At 40.0% G+C, this 11,916-nt stretch overlaps 1 protein-coding gene across 1 annotated transcript; it reads right to left on the reverse strand.

Annotated features, from left to right (window-relative positions):
- Positions 1-243: 243 nt before the first annotated feature.
- Positions 244-6,918, reverse strand: LOC110309947 (beta-defensin 109). Its single transcript, XM_021182692.2, has 2 exons — positions 6,861-6,918; positions 244-449 (listed from the first exon to the last, which is right to left on the reverse strand). Exons 1-2 carry the CDS (start codon positions 6,916-6,918, stop codon positions 244-246), a joined length of 264 nt encoding a protein of 87 aa, XP_021038351.1.
- Between the last annotated feature and the right edge of the window lie 4,998 nt (positions 6,919-11,916).

An 11,916-nucleotide genomic window follows, 5' to 3' on the forward strand; every position in this document is an offset into this window, starting at 1 on the left:
AGGTCCTCTGGAAGAGCAGCAGTGGCTTTTTTTTTTCCTAGCTCAAAAGTAGTTTCTTGTATTTAAATCTTTTATTTAAATTTTGAAATGTCATAAAGAAATGGTATCTGGGCATATTTGAAATCAATATTTATGTTTATTGGCAAGCTGAATAAAACCTGATGAAAGAGCTGGAAGTGTTCGGTGTGCAGGTTCCATTGCTTTAGCTGGCCGTGTGAGCTGTCCTTTCTGTTCACTATGGTCTTACTTCACCTTAGACTGGAGGGGTTCTTGATAGTCTGAGAAGATAACTGGCGTTGGAATAGGTATGAGAATCCACCACAGCCTGCAACATTTCCATCTTCTCCGGCAAGCACCGATCTCGTCTTCTATCAGTTTGCAAATGTCTCTTCTGCACGTGCCCTGCAAACTGACGCAGAGCGTCTCGGACGCACCTAAACCGCTTCTAACTGCAGAAAAAAAACCAGGGAAGCAATAGGTCAGGGTGTGAGTGTCAAGTCGTGGGCATCCTTACACGTGAGGACAGAACGGTTCTCTCTGTGAGGGAAAGGAGCCAGACCAAAGATTGCCTTAGCAGCTCCTACACGATAACCCCACACTCACCCCCTCTCCCCTTTTCCCTCTCCCAAAGCTTATTCATGCTTATTCACAGCTTTCTCTTTAGTTTTCTTATAAACACATGAAAAGTCTAGATAAGTTACTGTGTAAAATATCAGACTGAAACAAGACAAAGTAGATGTCCTAAATATGCTGATTTCTTCATTGCCTCCCTCCTTTATGCAAAATGTCAAACTTCTCACCGATTCACTCACAAAACTTTGCTCCTCATAATAATAGAACAGTCCAGATGCCTCATTTACACAGAGGTTATATTCCATAGAGAGATCTAACAGTACCAAAACCAAACCAAACCAAACCAACCAACCAACAAAAATCCAGCTCAAGAAATGAGGTGATTCAAAAAGTGGCAAACACTTTGAACAAAATCATATAGTGATGAGTCAGGTATACCCTGGAGGATGGAACCGAGAGGATCAGCAGAGACTGCTTTCTGGGATCATGAAAACAATAAGAAAATACCCAAGGGAGAGTACTGTGGATACACAGGACACTGAAGGCTAAGTCCCCAGATTTCTAAAAAGACTCGAATGGATGGGTGGATGGGTGGATGGATGGATGGATGGATGGGTGGATGGGTGGACGGGTGGATGGAACATGTCAGAAAAAGTCATGTAATATTAAAAATAGTATCCACCTAGCACCAGGCTTACAGGCCACCGTAAGGGTGAAGAGTCACATCTCTGATGTTGTGGTTGCCTTATTGCATCTCCCCTCATGATGCATACAGCAACTGTCTTCTTGATATTTGCTGTTACCACTTTTACTTGCCTTCTTTTCCTCTCTCCCTTTTGATGGGGCAGAATCAAATTTCCGTGGGAAAACATTGTAGGGGTAGTCTACGCTTAACTAGTAATTCTATTTTATTTTTTAATTGATCTATACATATAGTTGTTGTATATGATTATACATATATGTATATGATTAGTTCATATTGTGGAATAACCGTGCTTCCATTGGGTGAGGCTGTCTATGTGACTGAGCCTGCAGTGCTAATATTCACTGAGAGAATTTGGCTCCAGATCTAGGGTCTAAGTTAACTCCTTATAGCAGTGACTCTAGATTTTGACTTTGATGTAGACTTTGACTCTAGGAACTAGTGCATGAGTGACTTCATTATAGTGGCTGATTTGGTAATTGGTGCATGGGCATGCTCAGAAAACTATCAGTGCATGGCTGCTTGTGAATGAGCTCAATACACAAATGGTTCAGCATTCAAGGAGTGAGTGGGGTTGTAAGAAAGGGAGTAGGTCCTGATATTGGGTCCACTTGGTATGTTTGCATCATTGGTGCTCAAAGTGACGATCCTTGCTAGGAGAGTTGGTAGCTCCAGTCCTGGTATGAAACAACAGTGTCTACTTCTATGTAGAGCTGACTAAGGTGAGCCTCGTCTCTCTGTTTCCATCTCCCTGGGAGGGCCGGTTATTGGTCACCCTAATGGCAAACATCTGAGTGTCCTCTGCAGAGCCTGCTGCTTGTACACCGTGAGCATGGTTGATACAGTAACTTCTGTCTTTCCTCTTTGTTCGTAGTCATCCCTGGTGGTTTGGAATGCTAATCTCACAGACACCCTTTTTGTGTTTAATCAGATTTTCTTTCCCGTTTGCCCCACTGTGCTCCTAGGCATTCTTAGAGGGCCCTTGAGCCCTCATGGGAGAATTTGGTTAAGCAATTGTGCGTGAGTGGGACAGAAGCCAGTATCTTACTCTCCACCTTGGACTCACTCCTCCAAGCTTAGAAAAAAAGCAGAAGTTGTGTTTTCTTTCCCTGTTTAGTCCTGCACTATCTATTTCAGTGGTTAAGTGTATCTTAGTCATAGAATCCAGTTTTCTGTGTGTGTGCAGCGTGTTGGGAGTATTATAAAAAACACAACATATAAACAGCATAGATGATGGAAAGAATGGGCCTGTGTGAAGAATATAAACTGCAGATGAAAATGTTGACAAGACAAAATGTTAATAACAAATTATATATTGGTGACAGGAGAAATTTGTGAAGGAAGAGACATATTTAAATCATTTACCCAGAAGGCAGTAGTACTAAACCAAAAGCCTGACATAACTACAATAAATCACAAAGGAAAGCATAAGGGGGCCAATGTTGGCAGAGATTTCATAGTAAGCCATGTAAAGAATGAGCCCAGTAAATCAAGAAGAGTCCCTTAGAAGGTACTTTACACAGTGTCAATTAATTATGAACATTAAAACCAATATAAGATAGCAACTTTGAGACATAATTGTTTTGTTTTGCTTTTTGTTTTTTAAGATGGGTTTCTCTGTGTAGCCCTGGATGTCCTGGAACTCACTCTGTAGACCAGGCTGGCCTCGAATTCACAGAGATCCACCTGCCTCTGCCTCCTGAGTGCTGTGATTAAAGGTGTGTGCCACCAGGCTAGGCTCTGAGACATAATGTATAATGAAATAATTTATATCACTGTCACAGCAAAGAATGAAAGTGAATGAAAATATGCTTATAAAAAACAGTCAATAAAATATCTATTATGATAGAATTGAGTTCTCAGTAATGCCACCTTCCAAGAAAAGAATTAAGTGGGACCTGGAAAGGTGGATCTGCATTCAGAGAACTGACTGCTCTTCCCAAGGACCTGGATTAGGTTCCCAGCACCCACATGGTGGCTCACAACCATCTGTAACTCCAGTTCCAAAGGATTCAATGCCCTATTCTGGCCTCCATGAACACTGTGTCCACATGGTGTTCATACATACAGTCAGGCAAAACACGCAGACATATAAAATAAAAACAATAAAACTTTTAATAAAATTGAAATGTTTCATCAAGAGAGAAAATACTAAAGAATATTATTTGTGGAGGAAACAATGTAGTGGAGATGGACTTCAGAGCCAAGTTAAAATTCTGTGTTAATATCATTGAACTGATTATATTATTGAGGGTTCTCCAACATTTGTAGATCTGGAAAGTATAGAAATAAATGTGACTCCACTTGGGATATGTGACAGTTTGTATATGCTTGGGCCAGGGTGTGTCACTATTGGAGAAGAGGCCTTGTTGGTGTAGGTGTGTCACTGTGGGCTTTAATACCTTAGCTCTAGCTGCCTGCAAGTGAGTATTCTGCTAGCAGTCTTCAGATGAAGATGTAGAACTCTTAGCTCTACAGCACCATGACTGCCTGGATACTGCCATGCTCCCTGCCTTGATGATAATAGACTGAATCTCTGACATGTAAGCCAGCCACAATTAAAATGTTGTCCTTATAAGAGTTGCATTGGTCATGATATCTGTTCACAGCAGTAGAACCCTAACTAAGACAGGATATAAAACGTTACAAAAGCACTTGTTCTTTCTCCAAGAAAGAGCACAAGTTGGAAGGTGCTTTAAAGATAGAGCCTTGGTTTTAAAGCTAATTGTAGGAGCTGGGGGCTCCATGGAAGCTTGCAGGTTGTTCATGTATGATTGAGTGACAGGAGGAAGAAGCTGCTGCCATTGACAGATACAAGAAGAGTGCCCTAAACTTCAAACAAACATCTGAAGGTAGAGTGATTTTTTTTTAAGATTTATTTATTATTATATATAAGTACACTGTAGCTGTCTTCAGATGCACCAGAAGAGGGCATCAGATCTCATTTTGGATGGTTGTGAGCCACCATGTGGTTGCTGGGATTTGAACTCAGGACCTTTGGAAGAGCAGTCAGTGCTCTTAACCACTGAGCCATCTCTCTAGCCTGCTTTTTTTTTTAAGCATCCCCAGGGTCTCTGTCGCATTCTGACTCCCTCTCTTTCATGACCTTCTGGTGAATATTCATAAGATATATATGGTAAGCAAGAAAACTACATGTAGCAGGCATGCAGAGGATATTCCAATTTGAGGTCCAAATTGGATACTATTAAGAACTTACTTGGAGGGGCTGGAGATGGGATCAAATGCCCTCTTCAGGTGTGTCTGAAGACAGTAGTGTACTCACATATATAAAACAAATAAATCTTTAAAAAAAAAAAAAACCTTACTTGGAGTCTTAGATCATTCACTCCTGTAAAAGGAACTGAGAAAAAAAATCTCTTTCTTTAGTTACAAATTTACAAGTAGAGACTAGTAAGGTCTAATGACAGGGCAGAAGCCAAGACACACTCGGGGTATGAAACACTCAATACCCAAAATGGAGTGAAAGAGACAGGAACCTGAACCTTTGTGGTACAGCAATGGAAAATCCCTAAGGATAAGTGGAGATCCAAGGAATTTCCACACACACACACCGGCAGGACAGCCACAGCATTAAGGTGCAGAAACTCCCCATAGAGGAATCTGAGAGACAATCGTGAGTCCTATTTTAGACACACTAGTTTTGAAATCAAACCTCTAAGTTGAATCAGGTGTATCATTGGATCCTATACTCCAGTCTAGAGTTCTAATGAAGAAATCTAACAGAATTTAAAGAAATGAGACTCGCTAAGTCATTAAAGGGAATGGGAATAGAGTAGAGAAGGGCCAGGAACTGAACCTTGGGGCTCCCCTCCAAGAAGGATCACCAGAAAATATGAGGAGGAGCCATCAGTGAGCTAGGCTGAGAAACAAGTGACACTTCCACCTCAGAACAGAATGACTGAATATGGGAGATTATGAAGAGGGGAGGGACTGACATTGGAAAATCAGCCAACAGGTAGTTAGTTAACAATGAGAAATGGAGCCGGGTGTGGTGGCGCATGCCTTTAATCCCAGCACTCGGGAGGCAGAGGCAAGCGGATTTCTGAGTTCGAGGCCAGCCTGGACTACAAAGTGAGTTCCATGACAGCCAGGGCTATACAGAGAAACCCTGTCTCAAAAAACCAAAAACAAACAAACAACAAACAAACAAAAAACAATGAGAAATGGATGGGCCAACGGTGTGGTGATTGTTAATGAGTGCGCAGTGAGAAAGCTTTTGTATGAATGGCTGAAGGCAAAAGCAATTTCAATAACAGAGGGAGGGTTGGGAGAATGTTTGATAGAGATATATTTAAGAGAGAATGGAAAGAGGATGACTTCAAGACTAAGACTTCAGGTCATGACTTCAAGGTGTTTTCCACAAAATGAAGCAGGAAAAGCAAGGAAATACTCTTTTTAAAAGTCAGATAAACAATAGCGTATTTGTATCTTGGTGATGAAAACTTAGTAGGAATTTGATTAGTGCGAAATCATTGATGCAATGAACTGCAGCAGGAAGATCCCTAAATATACAAGATATGGGATACATTACACACAGTTGTAATCTTCTAATTTTTGAGTCTTAGGAACACCTACTATGGTATCAACTCCATCATTTGTGAAGTAGCTATTTTAAGTGTGTTTTAGTCTTTCCTTCATCAATAGTACCAAATTACTGTGAAGTATACAATGTTTTTATCGTGTTACTCTTTTGGTCCCTTCTTGTGTTTATTGGCTCTTTCACCTTCATTCTCTGGATTTATTATGATTTTTTTTCTAAACTCACATAATCCATGATCAGTTTATTAAATGTTGTACTCACTCACTATTCTTTAACCCATCCTTATGTTTTCAATTACTGTACATAAACCTGTTACGTACCAAGACGTTACAACTTGATGTCTTTGCTTATTATTTGTCCACAGTTCCTTTTCTCTTCTCATTCTACAGGTTCGTTTTATGATGCATTTTTCATGTATAACAACTTTCACAAGGTGTGTTACCTTGGGGTTTGTTGGTTTATATTTTGACCCATCTCACAGAGCCAGTGAGCTAATTTTTTAATTAGAAGATCTATTATAAGTGTGTGTAATATATTCCATCTCCATTTGTATATTTAGGAGTCATCCTGCTGCAGTTCACTCCCATACTAACTTCTCCTTGTCTAACAAGGACTCTGACTTTTCACTTGTGTTGGAATACTTACTTGTCTCTTCTCATAGATGTCCAGGTCTTTGTGACCCCCATTGAACATCACCTCTCCTTGAGGAGTTTCCATCTTCTCTTTTGAGAGAGTAGATGTCCTCACAAATGCTGCTTAAATACTGCTGCAAAATGTCCTAGAAGAAAACTAAGCATCTACAAAGAACTCCTAATGTCTCCCAAGGAATCCAAAGAAAGGATATAGAACAACATGACCCCATTTGACATTTGGGTTAATGGCAATGTATGTCTGTTTTCTCCTGATATAATCTTAGTGGAGCTGTGGATATTGGGTTTCTGAAACTGTGAAATTAATTAATCTCTGACCTTCCAGAGAGACTTTTAAACTGAATATTCCCCCAATAATTGGCCACCAACTTACCTTGGGGTAAAAGGTCCAAGAGGAAGAATAGAGTAGAGAGGAGCAGATACAGTCTCATGGTGGAAGGGTCTGTGAAGTGAAGATGTAGATACCTGGAGTCTGGGCTCTTGGAGGATGGTGGATCCAGAGCTTTTTTATAATGGTCCTGGGTCTGTGGTTTGTTCTTGGCTAGCAGAGCCTAACCAACAAAGAATAACTTATTCTCCCACAGGAAATCTTCAGACACACAAGTGGACATAAGTGTGGCAATAATGCAATGGAGGAAAGAGCAAGAGACCCCAAATAGCCAATACAATTGATAAGGGAAAGACAAAAGTAAAACAAACAAGCAAATAAAACCGAAAAAAAAACCCCAATACCTTACTGTAATATAAATTGCAATAATTAAGATGTATTACAAAAGATTAAATCAATGTATCACAAGAAGAGAAAAGTCCCAGAATTAGACTTATTCAAAAAATGACTAAAACCAAAGATAACTCAATGGAAAAAAAGATAGCTTTCTCAACAATAGTGCTATAGCACAACTTGAAACTCATATTTAAGTCTGTGTATCTAAGGACATATCTTATAACTATCACAAAAAATTAAGTTAAGATAGATGTTATTGCTCAAAGTCTTGAGATTTAGCATTGGCTTTTTTAAAAGATGAAACTTCAAAAACATGGCACACTTAAGATGTAAAGAGAAGTCATGGAGTTGGAGTGATGGAAGCATTTATAAAATATCTAGTACAGTTCTGGTATCCAAAATATACAAACAGTGCCCACATATCAATAAGAAAGCAAACAACATGCCGGGCAGTGGTGGCACATGCCTTTAATCCCAGCATTTGGGAGGCAGAGGCAGGCAGATTTCTGAGTTCGAGGGCAGCTTGGTCTACAGAGTGAGTTCCAGGACAGCCAGGGCTACACAGAGAAACCCTGTCTCCAGCCCCCCTACCCCTAAAAAAGCAAACAACACAAAATTAGATTAAAAAAAAATGAGCAAGCATTTTGCCAGAGGTGAGCAGTAAATAAATGTGTTCAAAAGAAAAGAAAACCCACATTAAAGTAAAATACCATTACAGACAGCATGGCCCAGACCTGTAACACTAGCTCTGTTGAATATTCAAATGGTGTGAAAAAACAGGAATGTTCACTCATTACTGATAGGACACAAATGCAACTTTACCATTGAGTTAAAAGAGATTAGGAAAGTTGACCTTTACCATGTTATCCCTTGAAATCTACCTACATATTTTATACCTGTATAAAGCCTGCTCTGGAACTATAATCAATAGCAGCTTTTTATAATTCTTCAAAAATTTAAAAGCTAACAAGGTATTTTTCAGTAGACAACCCAATACTAGAAGCATTTAAGAGTCCAACTAGACATGACAAAAAGAATCACAACACATTATAGTTAAAATAACAAAAAATTGTGACAAGGGAGAAAATTTAAAATTGCCAAGAAGAAAATCCAAGTCAGAGATAAAGACAGAATAATCATAAAATACCTGATTTCTCACCAAAAGTTATAAAGCTCAAGAGGGCATGCGTTGCTGTGCTTTAGGGACTGTTAGAAAAATGACTGCCAAACTAGACCACTATATCCTGCAAAGCTATCCTTCAAAGCTGAACAAGAAGTAAAGACTTTCTAAAATAAGCATAAACTGAGAAATGTATAACCACTGAACTAGCTTCACATATAATACTGGAAGAAACCAAAGCAAAAGAAAACTAATATCAACACCACCATAAGCACACAAGAAAGAGTAATTATCACTAGAAGGTCAAGCAATGAGAATTGGGAAGAAACCACAGTGACTGTCGTCATTTATAGGAAAACACCAAACCTCCAAGATAAATGAAGGGAAAAGAACATAACTAAGAAAAAAGAAGAAAAACTGGGGGAAAAAAAGCAGAAATTAGTACATACCTTTAAATAATAACCTTGAATATAAATGCTGAAGAGTGACACCAAATGCCTGCCTCTCGTGTACAAGGGCAACCCTAAGGGGCTTAAAGACCTCAATGTTACATGTGACATTTCTAAAATAAAAGAAATTGTGAGTAAATAATCATGATATTGGCACAGGAAAAGACATACTACTAAACAGGACATTACTAAGGAAAATGAACTTGCATCAAATCTAAAACCTTCTGCATAGCAAAGGACTCAATTTCTGAAATGAAGAAAAAGCCTTGAGGCTGGCAAGATGGCTCAGCAAGTAAAGGTGCTTCCCTTCCAGTCCTGACAGCCTCAGGTCAATCTCCAGGACCCAGATGGTGGAAGAACAGGACCAACTCCTGCAAAATAAGTCTTAATTACTACTACTGCTGCTGCTGCTACTACAACTACTACTACTACTACTACTACTACTACTACTACTACTACTACTACTACTACTACAGTTTGTCTAGACAAGGTTTCTCTGCATAGCCCTAGCTGTCCTGGAACTCACTCTGTAGACCAGTCTGGCCTCAAACTCAGAGATTCACCTACCTTTGCTTCCTGAGTACTGGGATTAAAGATGTGCTCCACCACCACATAAGAAATAATATGCAGGGTGGAAAAAAAACTGGCCAGAAAGTCCTCCAGCAAGAATATATTGAAAATGCAAAAAGTAACACAAGAAGAAACAATCCAATCATTAAAAATGAACACAAGAACTGAGCAGACACTTGTCAAAATAGCTGAATATGCCCAATAATTACATGAAGACATGTTCAACATCTTTAACCATCAAGAAAATGCAAATTGAAACTATGCTGTATTTCCCCTTTACCCCAATAAGAATGGCATCATCAACAAAACAAACAGTGAAAAGGCAAAGCAAGGCTGGAGAGGGTTCAAAGGTGGGGCAGGGATGAATATTCATGGACTACTGTTAGGAACTTAAATTGGTATTGCTGTGATGGATATCAGCATAGGCGGTCCTCAAAAAGCCAAAAATTGAATTACCTCATGATCCTTGGATATATGTCAAGAGGAATCAAAACCAGCACATGCTGTTGATGCCCCCACACTCAGGTCCATCATACACTCTTTATACTAGCCAAGGAACCAGCCTAGGTATTTATGGTGGTGTGAAATGAAATGTCCCCCCTAGAACTAAATGTTTAAACACTTTGTCCCCAGTTGGTGGCACTGTTTTTGAGGGTTTAGGAAGGACAGCCCTACTTGAATAAGTATTTAATTGGGCAGGCAGCAGGGAAGACTTGGAGAGTTTTAAAGCCTTGGGCTACTTACTTCCAGTTCACTCTCTCTGCTTCTTGCTGCTACTATGGGGCTTGTTGTGAGGCCTCTCTGCAGTGACGTATTTTTATTCTCTGAGAGTCTTCCTTCTATAGATTGCTTCTGCTTACCGTGTATTGTTTCAGCAGTGGAAAAGGTAACCAGTACAGTGTCTGTCAAGGGATGGATGTGTAAAGAACATGGAGAGACAATGGCCATAAAGAAGAAGGAAATCATGTCCCTTAAAGGAGAACGACGGAACTTGGGATGGTTGTATAGGTTGAGACAAGCCAAACTCAGGAAGATGACCATCCCATGTATTCTTTCACATGCCTTCCAAAGAGTAAGTTTGGAACTGGAGAGATGGCTCAACAGTTAAGGGCACTTGCTACTCTTGCGAAGGACCCCGGGTTGGTTACCAGAGCTCATAATCTCCTGTAACTCCAACTTCCTTCAGGTGATCTGACATCCTTGGATACCCACACGAACATAAGCAGACACACATACAAGATAATAATTAATAATAATGTAATTATAAACAAGTCATTTAAAGAACAAATAAATTTAAATAAGTTTAAAATAAAACTTAGAGATGCAAAAAGGCCTGTTATGGAAAAGGAAGGCGTCTGGAGTAATGGGAAAGAAGAGCAGAGGCAGTGAGTGTACGCAGAGTACATTACTGCATGGGTTTCTCACTATTATCTTGTACAGCTGAAATGTACCTTAAAAACAAAACAACAGCAAAAAAAAATAAATAAATAAACTTTATCCAAAGAAAGGTATGGCTTTGCCTTCAGTTAATGGTGGGATCCTGGAATTTTCTTTTTTTTTTTTTTAATTTTTTATTAGGTATTTTCCTCCTTTACATTTCCAATGCTATCCCAAAAATCCCCCATACCCACCCACCCACTCCCCCTTTTTGGCCCTGGCGTTCCCCTGTACTGGGGCATATAAAGTTTGCAAGTCCAATGGGCCTCTCTTTCCAGTGATGGCCGACTAGGCCATCTTTTGATACATATGCAGCTAGAGATAAGAGCTCCGGGGTACTGGTTAGTTCATATTGTTGTTCCACCTATAGGGTTACAGTTCCCTTTAGCTCCTTGGGTACTTTCTCTAGCTCCTCCATCTGGGGCCTGTGATCCATCCAATAGCTGACTGTGAGCATCCACTTCAGTGTTTGCTAGGCCCCGGCATAGTCTCACAAGAGACAGCTATATCTGGGTCCTTTCAGCAAAATCTTGCTAGTGTATGCAATGGTGTCAGCGTTTGGAAGCTGATTATGGGATGGATCCCTGGATGTGGCAATCACTAGATGGTCCATCCTTTCATCACAACTCCAAATTTTGTCTCTGTAACTCCTTCCATGGGTGTTTTGTTCCCATTTCTAAGAAAGGGCACAGTGTCCACACTTTGGTCTTCGTTCTTCTTGAGTTTCATGCGTTTAGCAAATTGTATCTTATATCTTGGGTATCCTAAGTTTCTGGGCTAATATCCACTTATCTCTTTGATAGAAGTAGCTTTCTTTTTCTAGCACCTGAATACAAGATAGTCTGTCTTTGGGATAAGATTTTGGAACATTCTGCTTGGGTCTCACATCCGGAAGAACCAGAGCCTACAGTTTAGTCCAAACCTCAAGCATTTGATGGAGACTACAGGTCATAAGTGTAGGCAGGATATGGCTGGAGTTCAACCAAAAGTCAGAACCAGACACCTGAGCTTCTGGCCCACACGAACAGGACAGCTTCTTGTCCATGTTGCTAGACTGGCCACACATCTCTAAAGGTGCTGTTAGATCTCATGTCTGGATGCTCCCAGATACTCTCCTTAAACAGTGTTC

The sequence above is a fragment of the Mus caroli genome, unplaced genomic scaffold (assembly GCF_978045245.1).
Source record: "Mus caroli unplaced genomic scaffold, Mus_caroli_1 scaffold_12, whole genome shotgun sequence".
Lineage (NCBI taxonomy): Eukaryota > Metazoa > Chordata > Mammalia > Rodentia > Muridae > Mus > Mus caroli.

What these genes read in the sequence shown, in the direction of transcription:
- LOC110309947 (XM_021182692.2), bottom strand. Translation starts at nt 6,918, where the DNA reads ATGAGACTGTATCTGCTCCTCTCTACTCTATTCTTCCTCTTGGACCTT. An exon ending in CTTGGACCTTTTACCCCAAG is followed by an intron (nt 450 to 6,860) that starts GTAAGTTGGTGG and finishes TTTTTTCTGCAG; the next exon opens with TTAGAAGCGGTTTAGGTGCG.